At 50.8% G+C, this 19,956-nt stretch overlaps 2 protein-coding genes across 10 annotated transcripts in view; both read right to left on the bottom strand.

Moving 5' to 3' along the window:
• The window catches only part of RABL6 (RAB, member RAS oncogene family like 6), a 60,212-nt gene extending 47,490 nt beyond the window's left edge, over positions 1-12,722 (bottom strand). For 3 of the 9 annotated variants that reach the window (XM_074890763.1, XM_074890760.1, XM_074890759.1), the window contains exons 1-2: positions 12,147-12,722; positions 4,566-4,700 (exon numbers count right to left, since the gene is read on the bottom strand). In XM_074890763.1, coding sequence (XP_074746864.1) covers positions 4,566-4,700; positions 12,147-12,276 — 265 coding nt within the window. In that variant the 5' untranslated portion in view covers positions 12,277-12,722. Of the gene's footprint in view, positions 1-3,005; positions 3,240-4,565; positions 4,701-7,561; positions 7,700-7,993; positions 8,035-12,146 lie in introns of all 9 variants that reach the window. The other 6 variants (XM_074890768.1, XM_074890767.1, XM_074890769.1 and 3 more) reach the window with 4 other exon arrangements.
• A 986-nt stretch (positions 12,723-13,708) lies between these two features.
• AMBP (alpha-1-microglobulin/bikunin precursor) lies at positions 13,709-19,613 on the bottom strand. The gene is made up of 10 exons (XM_074891108.1): positions 19,422-19,613; positions 18,612-18,754; positions 18,256-18,332; positions 17,619-17,732; positions 17,066-17,167; positions 16,468-16,505; positions 15,522-15,600; positions 15,265-15,432; positions 14,953-15,129; positions 13,709-13,843 (listed from the first exon to the last, which is right to left on the bottom strand). Exons 1-10 carry the CDS (start codon positions 19,527-19,529, stop codon positions 13,812-13,814), a joined length of 1,038 nt encoding a protein of 345 aa, XP_074747209.1. The 5' UTR covers positions 19,530-19,613; the 3' UTR covers positions 13,709-13,811.
• Between the last annotated feature and the right edge of the window lie 343 nt (positions 19,614-19,956).

Below are 19,956 nucleotides of genomic sequence, written 5' to 3' on the forward strand. Positions count from 1 at the left end.
CCTTTCTCAGATGGCAAACTTTGCAGGGGCACAGGAGAGTCCAGAGGGCTACTTGTTCTTTCCAGCAGTGCCATGTGAGGCAACACATAAGCACATAAACAAGGGGCTTCTGCAGAGAAGCTGGAACCCCATTTCAGGAAAGTGGGGTGACATGCAGTGCTCTCCTAGGAAGTGACCCAGCACCTAGCACCAGGACTTTGCTCCTGAGCTCCAGAGATCTCCACCTCCTTACCCTAACACCGAATGCACCCTCAGTTAAGATTTGTTCTCCTGCTGAGTAATTTCCACAGTATTGACATCGGGCTGAGCAGCAGCACTCCCAGACAGCTGAGGAGTTGAACCATTTGACCCAGGAAGACCTGCTCTGCACCCTTTTGTCTGAAGGGAAACACAGAATTTCAAAGAAACTGTCTGCACAACATCCAAGAAAACCATTCTTCCACATGGGTTCTTCTCCTGTTAGTACCAGTGCTCTTGCTAGCTCATAGCCAGTAAGTTCTTCCTGTTCATCACCAGCTTCATTCCTGATTATCCTGAACACACAAGAGGATAATTACTTTAGTGCCAGTGTTGGCTTTGGTATGACTCATACACAGCAGCATTTCACCTTAACGGCTTTGGAAGGCATGTTGAAGCAAAAAGAGTGCCAATTCATCCTTTTAACTTATAACTTGGATTAGCATAAACCATGGATCAATCCACTCAAAAAATCTCTACTCAGTATTTGGCTAAGCACCCTGTAGCGAGTGGCACACTAAGACATTGCTTTCCCAGAAAATGGTGGAGAGGTGTGAGAAGGCTCCAATTGCAAGAAAGCTCACTTAAAAATAAGAATCATTGTCTTATGGGTGGGTTCATCACCAGGAATTCGCAGGTCCTCAGACATATTTACTCTCATGCAATTAAATGATTCACTTCAGATCGCAAATCCTACAGAGCAGAGCAGCTCTACCATTCCTCACACCCATCTATAAAGCATTCTAAGTATTTGAATAAAAATATTTGCCAAATTTTATTTCAGACTGCCTGAGACTGCCAAATGGAGAACAAAATTGGTGACTAGCATAATCTAAAAAAGCGTTCATTAGGGTCAGGAATAGTAGGTAACTCCTTACTTGGACACAAAAATTACAAATATCCATTACAGAGACAATTGGCACAGAAAAGTAATTTTGTTCAATCTGAGTAGGAAGAAATAACTCAAATTCCTCTTTCTTTATTAATTCCTCCAGTATAAAATTTCTGAAGATACGACAAGGTGGTACGTTCCACATCTAAAATTCAAATCTTCTAATACCAGGCAATGTAAGAATCCTTCCATATTTGACAGCCATTTAATTAACATCCATAAATATTTGCTGCCAACTACCTCATAATGTTTATTCAAGGTAGCTTGAGAACATGATCACAGGAAAAACAAACTTTATTTTTCCTCTACAGATTAACTCAGCCAACAGGGTGGTAATTAGATCTGAGCCAATTTTTCAGAGTGCCCACATCACCCATACTGGATGGAAAGTTTTCACAGCAGGAAAGATACCTTACAGTGTTTTTGAAAAAGGGTGTAATTTTTAAAAACAAGTTTTAAGAAGGTCAACAGAGAATTTCCTATACTGCTGGAAATTATTACCAAGGAACCACAGTGTTTTACAACGTGAAACAAACACAAATGAAAGGCACAATTTCATGCAGAGCCTTCCAGATATTTAGAGTACCTTTGGCAACACTTCACCTTGAGAAAAGTCCATCACCATATATACACATTGCTGTTAACTCTAACCAGCAAGCTCTTCAGAAATATCATCACATAAATGTTAGAACTAAGCACTAGAAACAACAAATACACCTACAGTTACCAACACACAGCAAAAGACAGCCTCGTGTGTAGCTGTTTTCACCCCAGGATTGCATCCATGCTGCAAAAGCCAGTCTCTAAGCCTCTGCTCAGTAAAAAAAAAAAAAAAAAAACCAGTCCCTAAAATATGCAGAAACACATGAGATGACTGGATCTTTCTCCAAAAGCCTTTATGCATGTATACAAAAACCTGTATACATGCATTCTGTGTACCTGTTTGTGTATACAATCAGGTATGAATAAGCTTCTTAGAAATCAAATGCCAGACTCCCAGGCTGTATTTACAAACAGCATTTGTATTACCTACACTGACTAGAGAGGAAACAGAACTCTGCAAGTTTTTACATATGATATTGCAGAAAACCACAATTAACATTCAGCGCACTCTTTAGACTTGGATATCTAAGAAAAAGGTATTTCATTTCTTACTCTGATCTAAATCTGTTTAGGCTGAAGCATACAAGTTTGATTTTGGAGATAGTTTCCATCATCCAAACAATTTGTAAGCTGTGTTCACACATCAGTAACCGATGTGCTGGTATTCCGAGAGAGAGTGTGGGGGAAGGATGCCACAGCTAAAACACAACGTGCCAGAGGTTTCGCTGCAGATGGGGAACACCGCTGCATGAACACTGCAGATCTGTCAATGCCTTGGTGTCCTGGTTTCGGCTGGGACAGAGCTAATTTTTTCTTCACAGCTAGAACAGTGCTGTGGTTTTGATTCGGTATAGGATTTGGTATGAGAAGAATGTTGATAATACACTGATGTTTTTAGTTGTTGCTAAGAAATCGAGGACTTTTCAACCTCCCATGTCCTGCTAGTGTGCAGGTGCATCAGAAGCTGGGAGGGAGCAGAGCCAGAGCAATGGACCCAAACTGGCAAATAGAATATTCCATATCATACAGCGTCGAGTTCAATAGATAGATGAGGGCTGACTGGGAAGCTTGCTCTTGCTTCTGGGATGGAGGTTTCAGGATTCTCTCTTCTCTGGGATTGCTGGCCAGGAACGGCCTGGGCATCAGTCAGTGAGTGGTGAGCAGTCGCATTGTGTACTACTCGTTTGTACTTTCCATTATTACTATTATTATTATTATTTTACTTTATTTCAATTATTAAATTGTTTTTACCTCAACCTATGAGTCTCCTTACCTTTAGCCCTCCGATTCTCTTCCCCATGCCCCAGGGTGGTGGAGGGTGAGTGAGCAGCTGCATGGTGTTTGGCTGCTGGCTGGGTTTAAACCACGACACTTGGGCCAGCTGACAGGCAGAATGGCAGGAAGATGGTACCCAAAATAAAGGTACTTTATGAAGAAATGTAGAAGCTAACGGGCACACCTTTGCATCATGGTCACATGGAGAGTCCCCATGAAAGAATCTGAAAACCTGTGACATCAGGCTTAGCTCAACATCAGATCCTGAATGAGATAAAACCGCTAACTGCACTGAGCAAGGATGATCTGTTTCTCTCCCTCATCCAAGGCAAACTGCAACCATCCATCCTTATAAACCTTTTCAACCTTTGTCAAGAGAGAGCTGACTCAAGCGGAAGCCTGCCTTCCTAAGGGCACGAGAGTCTCTGTAACTCTGGTTACCAGCTCCCTGTGAATGTACAACGGCAGTACCTGCTCGCTCTCTGCGTGCTGAAGCCTGTGAAGGCAACAGAAGACTGAGCGTGCGCTGTGCCAAGGCTGACTGGTGAACACACCCTGCGGCTCCGTGATCGTTATCATGGGACCTGGGCATCATGGTATCAGCCAGCAATACAAACTCGATTGGGAATTAGATGAAGCACCCAATTTGGTGTTTACCCAAACTGCATGGGGGTTTTTCTCCAGCTGTGAGAAGACAGAGTACCTGATTCAACAAAAGGTCAGAGTGGTGCAGATGGACAATGTTTGGTAATGGCAAACTAACTGCTGAACTTTTTTTAAAGTAAAATCAGTCTTACAGAGCAAGCTCATACTGAATCAGTAGTTCACCCCACAAAGCTATGGCATTTTTGATCTGGAACCTGAAAGCTGGACTTAATGCACTGTTGAATCATAGCCTTATGCAATTTCAATGCCTGCAGTCTCTTCTCCAGGCGAGATCCAGGGCTTTTATAGCCACTTTACACTGCCAGAGCAGATGGGGAAAATAAAAAAAAAAAAAAAAAAAAAAATCGCATCTCATCTCTCAGACTCAAACAAGCACTTAAAAAAAGCTACTTCTGTGCTTCAGTAAGTCAGCCTCGAGATATTAGTACTACAATCATTTTTAAAACATCACCTTCACCAGTTACAGGATGCTCTTTGTATTTTAATCAGTAAAAAACTAGTTTGCACCATGCTATTCACTTCTACACAACACAGTAACACCAAAAGCAGGGTTAGCCTCAGAGACAGATTTCCATAATAAGCCTGTTTTCATTAACAAGTCAAGCATATCACAAATATTTCAAATCTTTTGGATCACCTATTAAACACCTTCCTTGAATTATGGCTTCCAAAGACCTATCCTTTAGCACTTATAACATATAGTTTCTGAGAAAAGTTATTAAAAACATGACTGAGAAACTGTGAATAATAAATTAAAATAACAAGAGTGATGAAAGACGATTTTATCTCCCAAGCAGACACAGAAGAAAGAAGCAAACAAGGCTGCAGTGGCATTTCTACCCGCAAGCCAGTGTCCCGTGACTGTCACTCCCTCCACCCTCTTCCATCTTACTTTTATAATTCCAGTGGATGCTGGTGACTTGGATCTCCTGAGTTGGAATATATTCCTCAATAAATTTCTTTCCCTGCAGACGGTGCCAGAGTGTGGTTTTCCCAGTGTTCCTGTCCCCTCGGATGACAATTTTCACTAGGAAAAAAAGCAAGCAGACAAATAAAGTTGATTAAAAACAGATCGAAGAAAGCTGTGAAAAGCATGTTAACTTTTGAAAGCATTATTCAGATGTAATTAGTTCTCCCATATTACACAGGCATGATGGAGTTTGTTAAAAAACATGAGCCCCAGTCATTAAAATTAGTGTTTATTCAGCTACTCACACTAGCTCAGCAGAAAGAACCAACATCAATACTGAATCTCCAGAACCTGCACAACTTCACTCAGCTAAGTCTCTGCTCCTTCCTTCCTCCTGCCTTCTCTACCTCTACCTAGCCCTTACTCCCACTCTGCCATACCCTATTCCTTTGCTAGCCTTTATGTCAGCCTTCTCCTTCAATTACCTCCTCTATCATTCCCATTTCTCCTTAAACACTTGCCATTCCTTGAGAAAACAGAATCACAGAATCATTTCAGTTGGAAAGGACCTTTAAGATCATCGAGTCCAACCATTAACCTCACACTGCCAAGGCCACCAATAAACCATGTCCCTAAGTGCCACATCTACACATCTTTTAAATACCTCCAGGGATGGTGACTCAACCACTTCCCTGGGCAGCCTGTTCCCATGCTTGACAACCTTTTTGGTGAAGAAATTTTTCCTAATGTCCAATCTAAACCTCCACTGGCACAACTTGAGGCCGTTTCCTCTTGTCCTATCGCTTGTTACTTGGGAGAGGAGACCAACACCCACCTCGCTACAACCTTCTTTCAGACAGTTGTGGAGAGTGATAAGGTCTCCCCTCAGCCTCCCACTCACTTCCTAGACCCAGTTGCCCACTGAAAGCTCAAGGACCAGCTCTCAGCGGAGCCAACTAGGCAGGGTCCTGCGTTTAGAGGTGCTGCTCCCTACATCCCCCAGCGGTGTGACTCTGAACTCTGGCACCAGTGAGACTGTTCTTCTGGGATGATGTTGGGAGAGCTGAGAGGTTGCTTCTGGTGAACATCACACAGTTATGCTGTCATCACTCTCAGCTATTCCCAACTTTCTTGCACTGGGGCACCATCCGCTTTTCCAAGGGAAGCAGAACAAGACTGTGTATTGCTGTTCAGCTGCTCCAGCTGACAGCCCTGATGGTCTCGGTGAGGAGGCAATCCTTGGCAGGGACAAGGGGCAAAGGTAGTTTACATTCACAGGGGTCTATCTTAAACCGCCCTTGATAAATTCACCAAACTGCCTCTGTTGATGGTCACAGTTTGATTCAAATTAAATCAAAATCAGTCTTATCTCACATGCATTAGAAACAAGCTAAACTGAACCAAAACAAGCGTGTCCCTTTGGGGACATAAACTCACTGAAATAACAGTGAAATAAACCCAAGAGAAACTGAATCTCCATGCGTAAGAGGGACAGTCACTACCACAGCAGCCAGCCCTTAGCTGGTTTTAGGTGTGGGTGTATTGACGGCACTTGGCAAAGGCATTCTCAGAAACCGCAGTCTCAGGTAAAGGCACAACAGCTCCACTTCCACCAACTGGCCTCACACCCTCAGCTGCTGAGGCCACTCAGCTGATCTACCACCACGGGCCTGTGCTTGTGCACATGTGCTTGTACCCGCAGCAAGGAAAGCCAGTCAATGCAGAAACTCATTCAAACCCTCCCAGGGAAAGGAAGTGTCCAAAATATCATCAACTGTACACAGCCTGGCAAAGTAACTTCTGTAGCAATTAATATCATGAACTTTCTAGAGTCAACCCTAATGTCATCTTGTTCTTTCTGAAAACAGTATGTGTTGTTTTCTAAATTTTCTGTTACATAATGGGATTTTTTTTTTTTAAAATACCGTTCTTGTTTCAAGTGGCAACCACAAGGCTATTGGGAAATGTAAGCTGACTTGAACAGAATTTTTATGCTTGCATTCTGAATAGGAGCTATTAACCCCTAGAAAATGAGGCACTTAGAGACATCTAATGGCAGATTCAGGTGATTAGCATTAGGTTGCGCATCATCTATTTGGGCAAGGAAATCTGAGGCTGAAGGCTGCTTTCTGTTGCAACTCAGGAGTTATTGCGGGCATTTCAGGGAACAGTTTAAGAGGTAAACTTTAAGGTAAAACATATATGAAGTCTGTAGAGGAGTTCTGTCTGGTGAAATTTTGTGCTGCAGTTCCACTGTGCTTTTGTTGCTGTACACTGAGAGCTACTGCTGTTTATTCTTTTACAAAGTTACTTATTAAAATAGCAAAAGGTTAATAAAGGCAATGAACACAGTATTTGTAGGCTGACCTCGCTTACAGGTCCCAGAGCATCTCTGCAGAGACAACAAACCATTTCCCGCATTTCCTGTTGCCCTGTGTGTGATTCTGTTTCCTACTTACAGATGGTGAAACAATCAATGGAGGATTCCTTTGATTTTTCTGAATTAATGCAGCAAGGCCATGGCATAGGCAGAATGAGATTCCATTTGCCCCCTTTAAAACCCAAGCTTTTCTAAACACTCTTCTTGCCTACCTTAGAGAGCCATTTTAAAATTCACATTGCCCCATGAAGTGCAGCATGAGATACCGAAACAGTGAGTTTTAGGGGACAAATAAACACCTCCTTAAATAGTTTGGCTGCTCTCAAGGTGCACTTGCAGGACCACTCCCAGAAGACTTGACTGTGAGCTCTCCCCAGAAGGGGCAATCTTACCTCCCCCAGGACTTCCCCAGTGCCAACAGCGTTATTTCACATTAAGTTGGATCAGGGAACTCAACCGGCTGAAAACTAACCCCAAAATTATTAATTTTCAGTTTTCTTCTCTAGCTCAAGTGCCCAGCTGCATGAGTGGTAGGAGCAGCACACGGAAGGCACAGCTAGAGTGGCAAGGAGATCACCCCCACCCCTGAGCAGCTCACATTTAGATCAACGTAGGGTGCTTGTGGCACCACATGCTCAGTTTGAACAGGTCCAACGGCCCTTTCCAGCTTCAGCACTCTCCATGTTAGGATCTCTTTCCTCCTACAATAGTGCATGAATTTTCACTGATTTTTTTCCTGAAGAAAGAAAAAGTCTTTAAAAACAGAACAGGAAGAAGGCAGGTGATGTAAATCATTTTTAACAAAACAAAATCTGTATTTGGGACTTCGGCTGGGGCAGGTCTACTCAATGACACACATCTGCAAGACAGGAAGAGCTGAGTGAGCTTCAGGGCACAGCCAGGCAGGTACATAACAGCCTGGGCTGTGTCTGAATGTGGAAAGAGGAACAGTAATTATGGGTGAGGTTAGTACTGTTACCTACGGGACAGTAACAGTTGCTGCCTTATTTTAAGTTAAATCAGTACTTACTGCAAACGGCCACAGTTTTGTAGCAAAGACAGGAGATCTATCTGTGGGAAGAAGGGTAGGGATGGGGAATAGATCAAATAGAACAAATCCCTTTATTCATATTGTCAATTGCATTGGGAAAAATAAAGGGATTTCCATTCTTCAGATGGGGAAATGGAAGCAGAGCAGTGAAAATACAGGCCCAGACAGTGGGTCTCAGACCAACTCAGAACTAGAAATCAGGAATTCCCAGCTCTGTCCATATTCCTCCAGGACACTGCAGGAACTAAGGTTCTCAGACCCCGCAGCAAAGATCCCCAAACTCCTCTGCTAATAAGCGCCATACAGAGGGTCATAACCTTGCCCTCATTAAGGTCTTTGGGACTGTGACTACAAGGCTGCAATTCAAATGCTTCAAGCTGGTTCTGTTGCCAAAAGCAGCACACCTGATCTACAGACACCCCCAAGCACACACTTCCCAGGGGGGAACAGGCCAGACAGCAGCCAAAGCAGATTTGCCACATGTTGCACAAACACCTGCATCAGCTGTAGGAGAAAACAAGAGAAGGTGGGAAGTGGCAGGATGAGGGGAAGCCTTTCTTTCGGGAGTAATGCTGAATTAAAATACTTAACAAAACTAGTCAAGAGTCTGGGAACTACTACTCTAAAACAACACAAAAGTAGTAAGAACTATAATGCTTACCAAAAGGATGCACGGTATTAATTAGGGTTTGTCTTTTAAAGCACATTTAGGCAGAAAATTAATTAATAAGGTGAGGGACGGGGGGAATTCTTGGAGCTACTGGCTTTGGTATTTCAGCACTGGTGACTGTTCAGGGCAGGCCTGTAGCTCACCTGGAGAGCAGCCCGAGCTCCAGGCACACACAGCGCTGGGGTCTGCCGAGTGCTGTGCACACTGTTAAGAAGGAAGCCCTGAGCAGAAGGCATACCGTGTCCTGGGGAACAGGACGGATGGATCTGAACCTTTAGCACTTCCGTGTCTTTTGCTCCTGTCACTGATCTTCAATAGGTAACTCCCACGGAATCCCCTCGCCAGTGTAATCCAGACAGAACTGTTCATTTCACCCGTTTGCCAATCATTGCCTTACTCAAATGTGAAAGTTGATGCAACCTGCTGCTGGTACTTCCCTCTATAATTTGTCTCGTAATTTGTTTAAATAAGCACTGCTGCCAAAGAAATGAGATCCACCTTGCTCGCTCTCCACCGAGACTACTCGCTCTGGCCTGTGCTACCCTCCCTGGTAGGTGATGTAGCAGACCTGATTCAAGTTCAGGCTGTCCCAAGCAGGAAAAAAAAGAGCAAGTTTTTACAAAGATTGGTTCCCCATACTCGGAACCATGATCTCCCAGTCAAGCCATTACATAGATGATACAGACCCACATCATTTTCATCTTTGTACCTTCCACAGCTCTCAGGGAACTCAGGTGTTATTTGGGCCACGGTATGTAAAACGCAGGAGCTCCATGCAGATGACAGAGCAAATAGAGTGTGTGTGCTGGGAATGCAGTATGAAAATGCTTTTGTTTTGAAATAGGCATCCCATGCAGAGGAAGTGACTGCTGCCGAGGGCTAATACTGGCCTTTGCTCTCATCATTTCATTAGAAATCTAAATGTACCCACCCTGCAACACTCTTCCTTTTGAAAACTTAACTGTGTGGGAGAGAGACCATCAAAACAAATAATTTTGGTTTAACTTAGAGGTGCATACTACCCAGTGCTTGTAATCCTCAGTGCCATTAAAACCCCACACAATTTTCAGTATCACCTCAAACAGGGGGGGCTGTCTGGTTACAAAATGTACTTGACAGCCACGAAAGCTGGCACTGCATGGCCTGAGTCCCACAAGGAGGCACCAAGAGCCAGGTGACAAGGCCCATGTCCCAGCCATTTGCTGCCTGCTTTATCAGCAAACAACCCAAGGCATTCGTGGCACACTAAATATATGTCTGGGAAGGAAACAGGCTTCAGTTCATGATCAGTAATGGTCTATGAGAGCAAGGAAACATTTCTGTAAAACCAGTCATCACGGCACCCTTTGGTTCAGGTTTAGGCAACTCCAGGGGATTGGAGGGGTTTTAAAGATCTGTGTGTGTTAACAGTGGCTACAAAACACATTTCGCACTCCTCTGCTGAATGTCCTGTATTTGCTAAGAAAGGAGCCTTGGCAATGCATAGGATTTGCAGGTCTGCCCTTCCTGAGCAATGGCCCTTGTAATGACACTGCTTCACAGCCCTCCTTCAACTGAGATCACCTCACTGTGCTGCAAGCTACCCCATCTATCCAGTGCCATGGCTATGTAGGGTACTTGGAAGCCCTTTTGTAAGCCTGCCTGTATCTCCTATAAATATTACATAACAGCTATCCTCGGAAGAGTTACTATGGAGATTGGAAAGCTTCCCTTAGGGCAGCGAAGAAAGATGCAGTTTTATTCCAGATATGAAAGCAGTAACTAGAACCCAAATCCTGATAAGACAGAGCACAAACAAAAAAGCTTTCCCGAGGCTTTTGGTAATGAGACAAAAAGCAACGAAGCTACAGTTGGTAGCTCAGCTGTCGGCATTTTTGGCCTTGCTGTATTAATGGCAAGCAGGTACACATCCACGCAGGTTCGTCGACAATGCAGTTAGTCAACACGTAACAAAGAGTTGGCCCCGTCGACTGCTGTGCCAGCAGGATGCAGCTGATCCGTACTGTCCGCAGCACAAACATTCACTGTCTGAAAAGTCAACTCCTTTCTCTTACATAATTCACAAGCTGGTATTAGCTACCTGATCTCACACATGTACCAGTGAAGCACGTGGACGTGTTCTGGTCTGTGGGCTGCACGAAGCCTCTGCACAGATCAATAGTCTTTAACTAGCAGATCTCCAGGTACATATTTAATGATGCAGTGCCGTATTCCAAAGGCACAATAGTTTCATACTCACCCTCTGTCTTTTGCTGGAAACCAAGTCAGTAACACTGTGCTTCTGTTCACATTCATGACTGCTTGCTAAGACACTAATTTTCCAAATTAAGCACTACTGACATATCTAACAGATGTGCTATGGATAAAGGCACCAAATGCTCCCCCCCATAGTAAAGCAGAGAGCTTTAAAACATATCTGTTCAAAAGCACAGTCAATAATGATAACACTAACAAAGCAAAAAAAGCCCCAAACCCCAAAGTGCTAACCTCTCCCTTCACGTTCTGTTCCAGATTAAGATTCAACACGTGTGCCTTTACAGAAATTATTCAGTGCCACGTTTACAAATCATTCTCTTTCCCAACTGCCAATCTCTCGGCCTTCTGCAATCTGACTTCACTGCCTGCCTGGATCCACACAGATGAGCTGATACTCACAGCGCTCTCTGGTACCATCTCATTTTCAGCAAAGATGACATAACTACCGTCCCTCTCTCACCATTGTTACTTTGGAATGTATTTTACATGCTTGCAGTGCCCGCCTGAAACATTATATTAGAAATAACCTTTACTGAGCTTCAAGGGAAAAACTCAACCCTAAGCCTCAACACAGAAAGGAAAAAAATTCTGAAAACGTTCCCTGAAAAAAGAGCAAATGTATCAGTTGCAGAAGAGATAGTCAGAATGAAATTATGTACTAAGGGCACATAAAGGCATACATCACTCACCTTTTATTAAAGCCTGGCAGGGCAGAGCTTTTCAACAGACCCTTATCATATAACCACTAGAGCTTAATTATAAATATCATTATCCTAGGCTGCAGGGAAGGTCACCCACACACTCAGGGGAGTTACTCTCTTGATGCTTTAACTGACAAAAATTGATTTACAAGGAACTCTCTCTTGTGCCACAGTCAGCAGAAAGCAGGCAGCCGTTCAGGACATCTGCTGATTGAGGACACTGCTGCACTACAGGTTCCTAAGTCCCGCACAGAACGATAAAAGTTTCCCATCCCTCACTCCTCCCACGCTTCTGCAAGCTCTAACATTTAACTGCAGACTTGGCTTCGGGCGAATACTAGCAAAAGCACCACCACGCACAACGAAAGCAAACGCATTTCACAGTCCCGCCAGGGTCCCTGGGCACGCTGTGGGGCATCGGATGGGACTGACCGATGCGGCCTGCCTCCCGCCCGGGGCTGGCTGTGCCCCCCGCCAGACCCCCCGAACCTGGGCTCCGACTCACTGTTATACTGGACTCCCTTGGCAAACCTCCTCTGCAGAGCCTGGTTCATGGACTGCAGCCCCGCAGGGATATTCTTGTCTCTGACCGGAGTCTGGTCCGAGCCCACCAGCTTCTTCAGGGCCGAGAACATCTTTCTGGTCCCACACCTGCGCCACCACCTCCAGGAAAAGGGCTGCTGCTCCGGGGCTCAGGGGCAGGGCGGCCCCGGGGGGAGCATAGGGGGAGGTCACGGCTCGGGGCGGGCGCGGGTAAATCAGGGCCGGGGCAGGGCTGGTCCGGCCATGAGGGGCCTCCCGGGCTCGGCAGGGCGGAGGTGTGCGGGCTCGGCCCGGCCCAGCCCGGCGCGGCGTGGCGGGGAGGGGGCTCAGCCGGGGCCCCGCCGGTGTGCCAGGGAGGGGGCACTAACCGGGCATCGCCCGGGGCTGAGGCGGCGCGGGGGGGGGAAGGGGGCGGTGGGGCCGGTGCGGCGGCTCAGCCCCGCCGGGCGCCACCGCTCGGGGCCGGGCTCGGGGAGCGGAGGCGGCACAGGGCTCCCACCGCCGCCGCCGCCGCCATCTTGCCTCTTCCGCCTCGCCGCCGGGGGACGGGGCGCGCGCGGCGCCGGCTACGGCGGCCGGCAGGGGCCAGCAGGGCGCGGAGCGCGGCCGGCGGCGGGGCCTTCGCCTGGCCGGGGCCCGCGGGGCCGGGGCCCGCCGTGGGCGCCACCCCCCGAGGTCCAGCGGAACCTCACCCTTCCAAGACCCCTCATGTGAGCCCTGTAACCCCTGCCATCCCCTCCTGGGACGCCCACAGCCCTCCCAAGACTTCCCCAAGACCCTCGCAATCCCCTCCTGTGAGCTTCGTAGCCGCCCATTTGTGACCCCCATAAACCCTGTAACCCCCTTCTGGGACCTCCACGGCTGCCCCGTGACCCCCATAACCCCCTCCTGGGGCCACCCAGCATCCCTGGGACACCCCCCGCCCAAAACACTTCTAATCCCCTCTCGGGACCCCTATAGCCCCCTGTGATCTCCATAACCCCTGTAATCCCCTCCTGTGACAACTCCATTTTCCCCATGACCTTCATAACCCCATAATGCCCTCCTGTGACCCCTCAGGGTCCCCTCTGACACCCTGTAATCCCTTGCTGTAAACGCCATGTAACCCCACTCCCACCATGATCATCATCCTTCCCCATGATCCCTATCCCAGCCCGTGACTGGGGCTCCCCACCGTGATACAGCAGTAGTTATTCACCTTTAGGGAGGAGCAGGCATCCATTCCCCCTCTTGCTGACCCCTTCCCAGCTGCCCGTCACCATCCCCTGGGAAATGGGGGGCTGAACCCCACACAGTGAGATGCCCTGAGCCCCTCAGTGCTCCCGTTGGTCACCCCAGCGCCGCGTGCGCAGAGGGCAGTGGGCTGAGAAGGGGGCAGAGACTTAGCAGTGAGCAGCCAGCAGATCCACAAAGGGGGGGACACCCCACCATGGAGGCCAGTGAGGACCCCACAGCATCCCCTGCCCCTCCTGGACCCCCCACCCTGCTCCCCACCAGCTCGAGGATGGACACTGGGCTCGTTGGTCACATTAGATACATTTACTGCTGGAGGCATCTCCTGTGCTGTGGCAGCTGCCGGCACCCTCCTGCAGGGCGCTGAGTGCCGGCAGCTCATCCTCCACCCCCATCAGTTTGACAGATGCAGAAACTCCTCGTCCTCTGCAAGTGAAGAGATGTGCAGGGTGACGGACAGACCCACAGACCCCCTCCTCGCCCCGCGGACAGACATTGATGGTTGCTGCTTCCTACCTTGTCCCTGCCATTAGTGATGGGGGGGAGTGGTCTAGACCCTCCGTGCTCGCCCATGCTGTCCTGGGCTGTCACTTTGTATCCCACCACTTGCCATGGTGGCATTAACGCACTTTATATTGGTGACAGGGACAATAAAAGATGGGCTCTACCCTAAGACACATTACTCTGGCCCCGTTTTCCATTCATGAGAGCATGCTAAGCCCCCATCTCCTGCCCCGCTGAGAGCAGGCTTGCCCAGGGCTGGCTCTGGCTGAAGACCCCTGAGCTTGCCCCTTGCCCAGGGCTGGCTCTGGCTGAAGACCCCTGAGCTTGCCCCTTGCCCAGGGCTGGCTCTGGCTGAAGACCCCTGAGCTTGCCCTTCTCCATGGGAAGATTTCCCCTGCCATGCTCCTGAAAACCTGCTGTGCTGTTCTGTCTCCCCAAGGGTTCAATATGGAAACCCCTGCACTGACTAGAGCTGGAGGGCCTGGCAGGCATCACACAGAGGGTACAACTCCAGCAGGGACCCTGGTTTGGTTCTTATTTGGTGTCAGGGTCCCTACACCCCGCCCAGCCTTCCAGCGACTCTTCTCTAACTGGCATCCCCTGCCTGGGAGCTGTCGCCTCCACTGGTCCCCACTGAACCCCAGCCTGCTTGGGGCTGTTCCCCCTTTTATCAAGACCGTTTTGAAGTTCAGTCATGGCCTCAGTACATCCGCAGCCTATACATCCCCCTGTGCGATGTCTGTAGATTAATGACCATATTCCTCAGGCCATCAGAGTCCCTGACCCAGGACAGACCCATCCCATGCACAGCACAAAACCAGCCCTGACCCACCCCAGACCCATCCTGGACTCATGACAAACTCATCCCAGGCTTATCCCAGACCCATCCCAGATCCAGGACAGCCTTGTCCCAACCCCAGGCACACCCAGCCCCAGCCCAGAGCAGGTCAGGAGATGGTGCAGGCTGCTGCCTTGGCTCCCCCAGCGCAGGGCAGTGTGGTGCGGGCAGGGTGTGCGCAGGGTGGGGGTACCTGCCAGCGGAGGAGCCCCGCAGTACTCCTTGCACTCCTTCTCCGAGTAGAACTGGTTCCCATTGCCCTTGCAGCCTCCGTAGCTGAACATGATGCACTTGCCCTGAGCCGCATCGAAGGCCCAGCGCGTCACTGACTTCTGGCAGGGACCCTGGGCGATGGGCAGCCTGCAGGCAGCTGTGGGGACAGGGGGCTGCTGTGAGGGGGTTCAGGGTCCCCCACACCTCTCACATGGGTGCTGGACACGTGGGGTTCGAGGCCACTCTCAGACTCCCTCTGATGCCTCAGCAAAGTCCCGGTCGCCGCGCTCACCCTCCGTCCGGCACGCCTGCAGGCACTCCTTCTCCGAGTAGAAGTTGTTGCCGTTGCCCAGACAGCCACCGTAGAGGAAGGTTTCGCAAGCCATGGAGGAGGAGTTGTAGAAGAAGCGGGAAAGCATCCCGCTGCAGGGTCCAGGGTCCCGGCTCAGCCTGCATGAGTCTGCGGGCGAGAGCGGAATGGGCTGTACAGGCAAAGGGGGATGCAGGGCAGGGGGATGGCCGATGCAGGCCCCTTCCCCTGGGACATACCTTCCTTATTGCCGATGTAAGGGGGCAGGGGCCCCGCGGCCGAGCCCTCCTCGGGGGGCAGGACTGCTCTCCGCGCCCTCTGCTCAGAGAAGGAAGCACAGAGCTGCCGTCAGCCCCTGCCTGTGGGACCTGCTGCCCACCCCATTGCCCCCGGACCCCCACTGCCCCCCGGACAGGCTGTGTCAGGGGCAGCTCTGCTGGGTGCTGCAGACTGTGCCGGCTCCAACCCTCCTCAGTGCTCCAGTCATTGATCTTGGGTCAACAGGCTGTGATCCCTCCACACCTCATGGTCTTCCCAGCCCTGTGCTCATCCTGGGTGGGGACCATGATGTGGATAAAGACACACAAAGTCCCCCAGTCATGCCCTGTGCTGGGGACGTGTCTCAGCTCCGGCTGACATGTGTGTTACCTGCTCTCAAGTCAGCTGGGTTGTTTCTCCTGTGAAAGTCCTAGCCCCTCTTCAAAATCTTTCTAAACTCAAGCCTGTGAGACTGGGAGGTACTGAGTGATGATAGCCAAAGGACCAGTGGGGTGCTGAGCTGCCCTCCCATCACTGGAGAGAGGGTCTACAGCCTGCCTGGGACACCCACAGGCAGGCAAGGAGCAAGGAGACACCAGGCTTTGCATGCAGCAACTCTCACCCCATGAAAAAAAGCAGAGTAGAAAAGGTCCATTGCCTTCCACTTGGAAATGAGCCCTGGTGCCCACCTGGCCCCCAGTACCCCCACTCTGCAGCCTGTGCCTGCCTGTGCCCCCATCCTTGCAGGCAAAGCCCATCACCGGAGATGAAAGACCAGCTCCCAGAGCGGCCAGTGGAGCCACTGCCCAAACAACGTGTCCTGCCCACAGAGCCTGGTCCCTGGACACCAGGTCTCCAGGGGGTTTGGCTTGGAGGGGATGTCCCCAGCCTTGATCCATCTCAGGAGGTCCCAGCTGGACCACTCACCTGTGGGGAAGTTGCAGTCTCCTGGGGAACACATTCACCTGGCCCACATGACAGGAGAGAAGATCAGCAGCGTGAGAGAGGAGGAGTCCTCACAAACTCATCTCACCGTGGTCCTGCACCATGCACAGACAGAACCCCAGGGAAAGGGACGCCCTCCCAGTTTCACCCCAATGTTCTTCCCTTCTTGCTGCTTTCCACCTCCCACTAGCAGGAGCATCACCCTAAAATCCCCACACCCACTTGCATCGTGCTAGCACCTTCTGAACTCCAGGCTGAGCAAGGAGCTCCTCAAGCCCTGGGAGCACCCAGCCATGGGGAGCAGTCATGAGTAGGTGTCCTGTGCCCTCATCCCAGCACAGTGTTGTGGATACATTGACCTGAGAGCCCAGCGAGGACCCCACTGACTGGTAGCTGGTGGAAGCCTGACTGATACATGGCCTTATCGCCTTCCCATCCCATCCCACCAAAACTGTCATTTCTCCTCCCTCCATCCTGACCGTCCCCCCATCTCCCCAGCCTCGCACACCGAGAAGGAGCTACCCCAGTGCATGCCAGGGGGACTGGCAGCAGGAGAGGCACGTGCCTCACAGTGGGTTACCTCTGTTCGCTAGGATGAAGATGGAGTCTGCGGGGATGCCCATCTCCAGAGCCAGCTGCTGGAAAGCCTCAATGAGGTCCTCCCGCAGGTCCGGACTCCTCCCTGGGCAAGGGAACAGGCTGTGAGTGGGGCTGGTGTGGGAGGGGATCTGCATGCAGCCCCCGCAACCACCCACCACGCCTCAGAGCTCAGGCAGCTGCAGGTAGGCCCAGTACCAGCCTCCTGGTCCTTTCCAACCTCTCCATTATTCTTGACCAGCCTTTGCTTGGACAAAGTGGTTTTAATGTTTCTCAATCATGAAGACAGCATCTCCTGCCACTTCAGGGCCTGGGTTCCTTCCAAGCAGATATTGCCATCTTCATCCCAAACAACAGACTGGTTTGGACATTCATTGTGTGAGAACTCAACAAGACTCAACCTCTGCAGGGCCAAAGACGTGCTGCTCCAAGGCATCACTTCCAAAGCCATGATCACCACCGCTTGGGTGGTGTTTCTGAGCTGCACTGGCACACCGCAGAGCCTGCTTGCCCACAAGTGCCGTAGCCAGACATACCATACAGCTTCAGGGTGGTGCTTGGGCCAAAACTACTTTTCTTCTTCATCAGAATGACAGCATATTCTTTGTAGTTGGTGCGGAGCACATAGGACCGGATAGACACATCCCATTCTGGGTGAGACAGAGACATGGGGGACATCATTCCTGCCCCTCAGAGATCAATGGGACAGTGTAAGAGCCCCAGAGCTGGGGACTGGAATCAGGCAGCTAATTCAAGAAAACAGCTGATTTTTGGGAAGCAGACTGATGCAGCCCTGACTCACTTTAGGCTCACCAGCCTCTTCTTAATCGAGGGAACTGGGAAACCCCTCGGGTTGTGGAAAACTGAGATACCATCAACACTCCTGAAATGTGGCTGGTGGAAGCCTGCCCCAGCTTGGGACCTTGGGGACAGGAGGCGTCTGCTGGAATATCTCATAGTCCTGTGCCTACTCAGGGACAGCGCTCAAACAGCCCCTTTCCCCCAGCTTCACTCCATACTTCGACTGGAAGTGATCCAAACTGTGGAGTGGCTTCTGAGTCCTGCTCTCCCCAACCCCTTCCCTAGCTTCCAGCTGTGCCTGGCACTGGTTCCCATCGCGTAGCCATGCCGCAGCTCTTGGGGCTGAGCAGGTCAGCAGCGAGGCCAACTTACTGGGGTTATAGTAGGTGTATTTGCCGGGGGTGCTGGTTTTCTGGTACTCTCCTGAGATGTGCGTACAGTCACCTTGCCTGGAGGGAGGAGGAAAACAATCAGCTGCTCGGAGTGATGGGTTATCCTGGTTATTGCACAAAAATCATGTCTGGGGCACCGAGGCCATGGCACGGGACCCCTGAAATCCCCCTACCCAAGGCATTGGGTATTTGAGCCCAATCCAGCCCCTCCTCAGGGCTCTGATGCCAGCCAGAGCAAGCAATCCCCATGTCTTGTCCCAGCTCCTGGGAGACAGAGCACCCCTGGGTGGGGTTGGCTTTGGAGTAGACTCGAGCACCCATGGCAGTGCTCCGTACCGCAGCCTGGTGCTGGCAGTGCTGATCTGGTCGGCGCTGGTGCCAGGGCCCAGCACCAGCGTGCCCATGCTGAACTTCTCCTTGTAGTTCTTCATCCATATGCAGGTCGTGCCGATGGCAATGTCGTACCACTTCCCGTACATCTGTCGGGAGAAGAAAGGGACGTCTCTACCACAAGGCCTTTCCACCAAAGTGGGACATCTCCTGGTTTTCTGCAGAGCTGAAATATTCATGGCCCAGAATCACTGGGGGGTGACGGTGCAGGGTGCTGAGGCCAGAGCTGCCACAGTGTTTGGGAAGCAGATCAGCACGGAGCAGGGTTTTCCTGGGTCCCGTGACCACCAGGCAGGGCTTGAGGCATTCAGGCTTGCATCCCCCCATGTGTCCTGGGGGAGCCCGGACCCAGGAACACGCATGGGGCTGTGCAGAGCCTGGCAGGGGACGGGGCTGCCTGCGGGAGTTCTCCCAGGCAGCCGGCATCCCACACGAATCCTGCGCTGGGGCTGCTTGCGGGCCCTGCCCACACCTCCTAGGCCAGGCAGATTAACAGATGTCTCACGGGATTCATCTGTCCCAGCCACTCGGGCTCCAGCCACCCTGCCAGGGTGTTTGCTGGGGTGAGGCCACCCCAAAGGTTTATGCTGGCAGGCTGGCACCCTCTGACTGGTGCCCTCCCTGGGCGCCAATGCTTGTCCCGCACAGCCTGACATGGGCATAGGTAATATTGCCTTTCTTTCTCGAGGAAAATGAAATAAAGCTTTCCCCCATCCCTTCTGCTCCCAGAATTAAGGGACCGCAAGGCGCCATTACCCGCTCAGCCTCAAAATTCTCCTGCACTTGGATATCCTCATCCTGGTCCCCGATGGGCGTCCCGCTGACCACGGTGAAGATGAGGAGGGAAAGGAGACCCCAAAACATCGTGGCTGGTGGATTCAGAGTGCTGCTGAGCCCTGGCGTGCCAGCGGGATCCCGGACTCTGCGCTGTCCCCGCTGCGCAGCAGTGTGACCTTCAGACCACGGCCAGCGGGTCCGGCCGGTCTGGCTGGGGGGGGCCTGCCGTGGGGGCGTGGGGCAGCTGGTGGCCCCGCACGGCCTGGCTGTGGTGGTGATGATTTGCAGAGAGCTGGTGCGGGACGCAGGAGGGGAGGTGAGCATCCTCCTGCTGCACCCGGCTGAGGTTCTTGCCCTCGCCTGATCCTAAACCGCTGCTTGGACCAGATGCGGGGCCAGGACCTGCCCGTCTCCTTTATTCTACCTTGGGATTCATATTCCTGCCCTGGTGTCCTGCAAAGAGCCCTGATGGTGCCCCCAGCCCCGGTGGACCAGCCTGACCCTGCAAAGAGGA

The sequence above is a fragment of the Strix uralensis genome, chromosome 21, assembly GCF_047716275.1.
Source record: "Strix uralensis isolate ZFMK-TIS-50842 chromosome 21, bStrUra1, whole genome shotgun sequence".
Lineage (NCBI taxonomy): Eukaryota > Metazoa > Chordata > Aves > Strigiformes > Strigidae > Strix > Strix uralensis.

What these genes read in the sequence shown, in the direction of transcription:
- AMBP (XM_074891108.1), bottom strand. Translation starts at nt 19,529, where the DNA reads ATGTTTTGGGGTCTCCTTTCCCTCCTCATCTTCACCGTGGTCAGCGGG. An exon ending in CACCACCCTGAAGCTGTATG is followed by an intron (nt 17,168 to 17,618) that starts GTATGTCTGGCT and finishes TCCCTTGCCCAG; the next exon opens with GGAGGAGTCCGGACCTGCGG. An exon ending in GCAGGCGTGCCGGACGGAGG is followed by an intron (nt 15,130 to 15,264) that starts GTGAGCGCGGCG and finishes CTGTCCCCACAG; the next exon opens with CTGCCTGCAGGCTGCCCATC.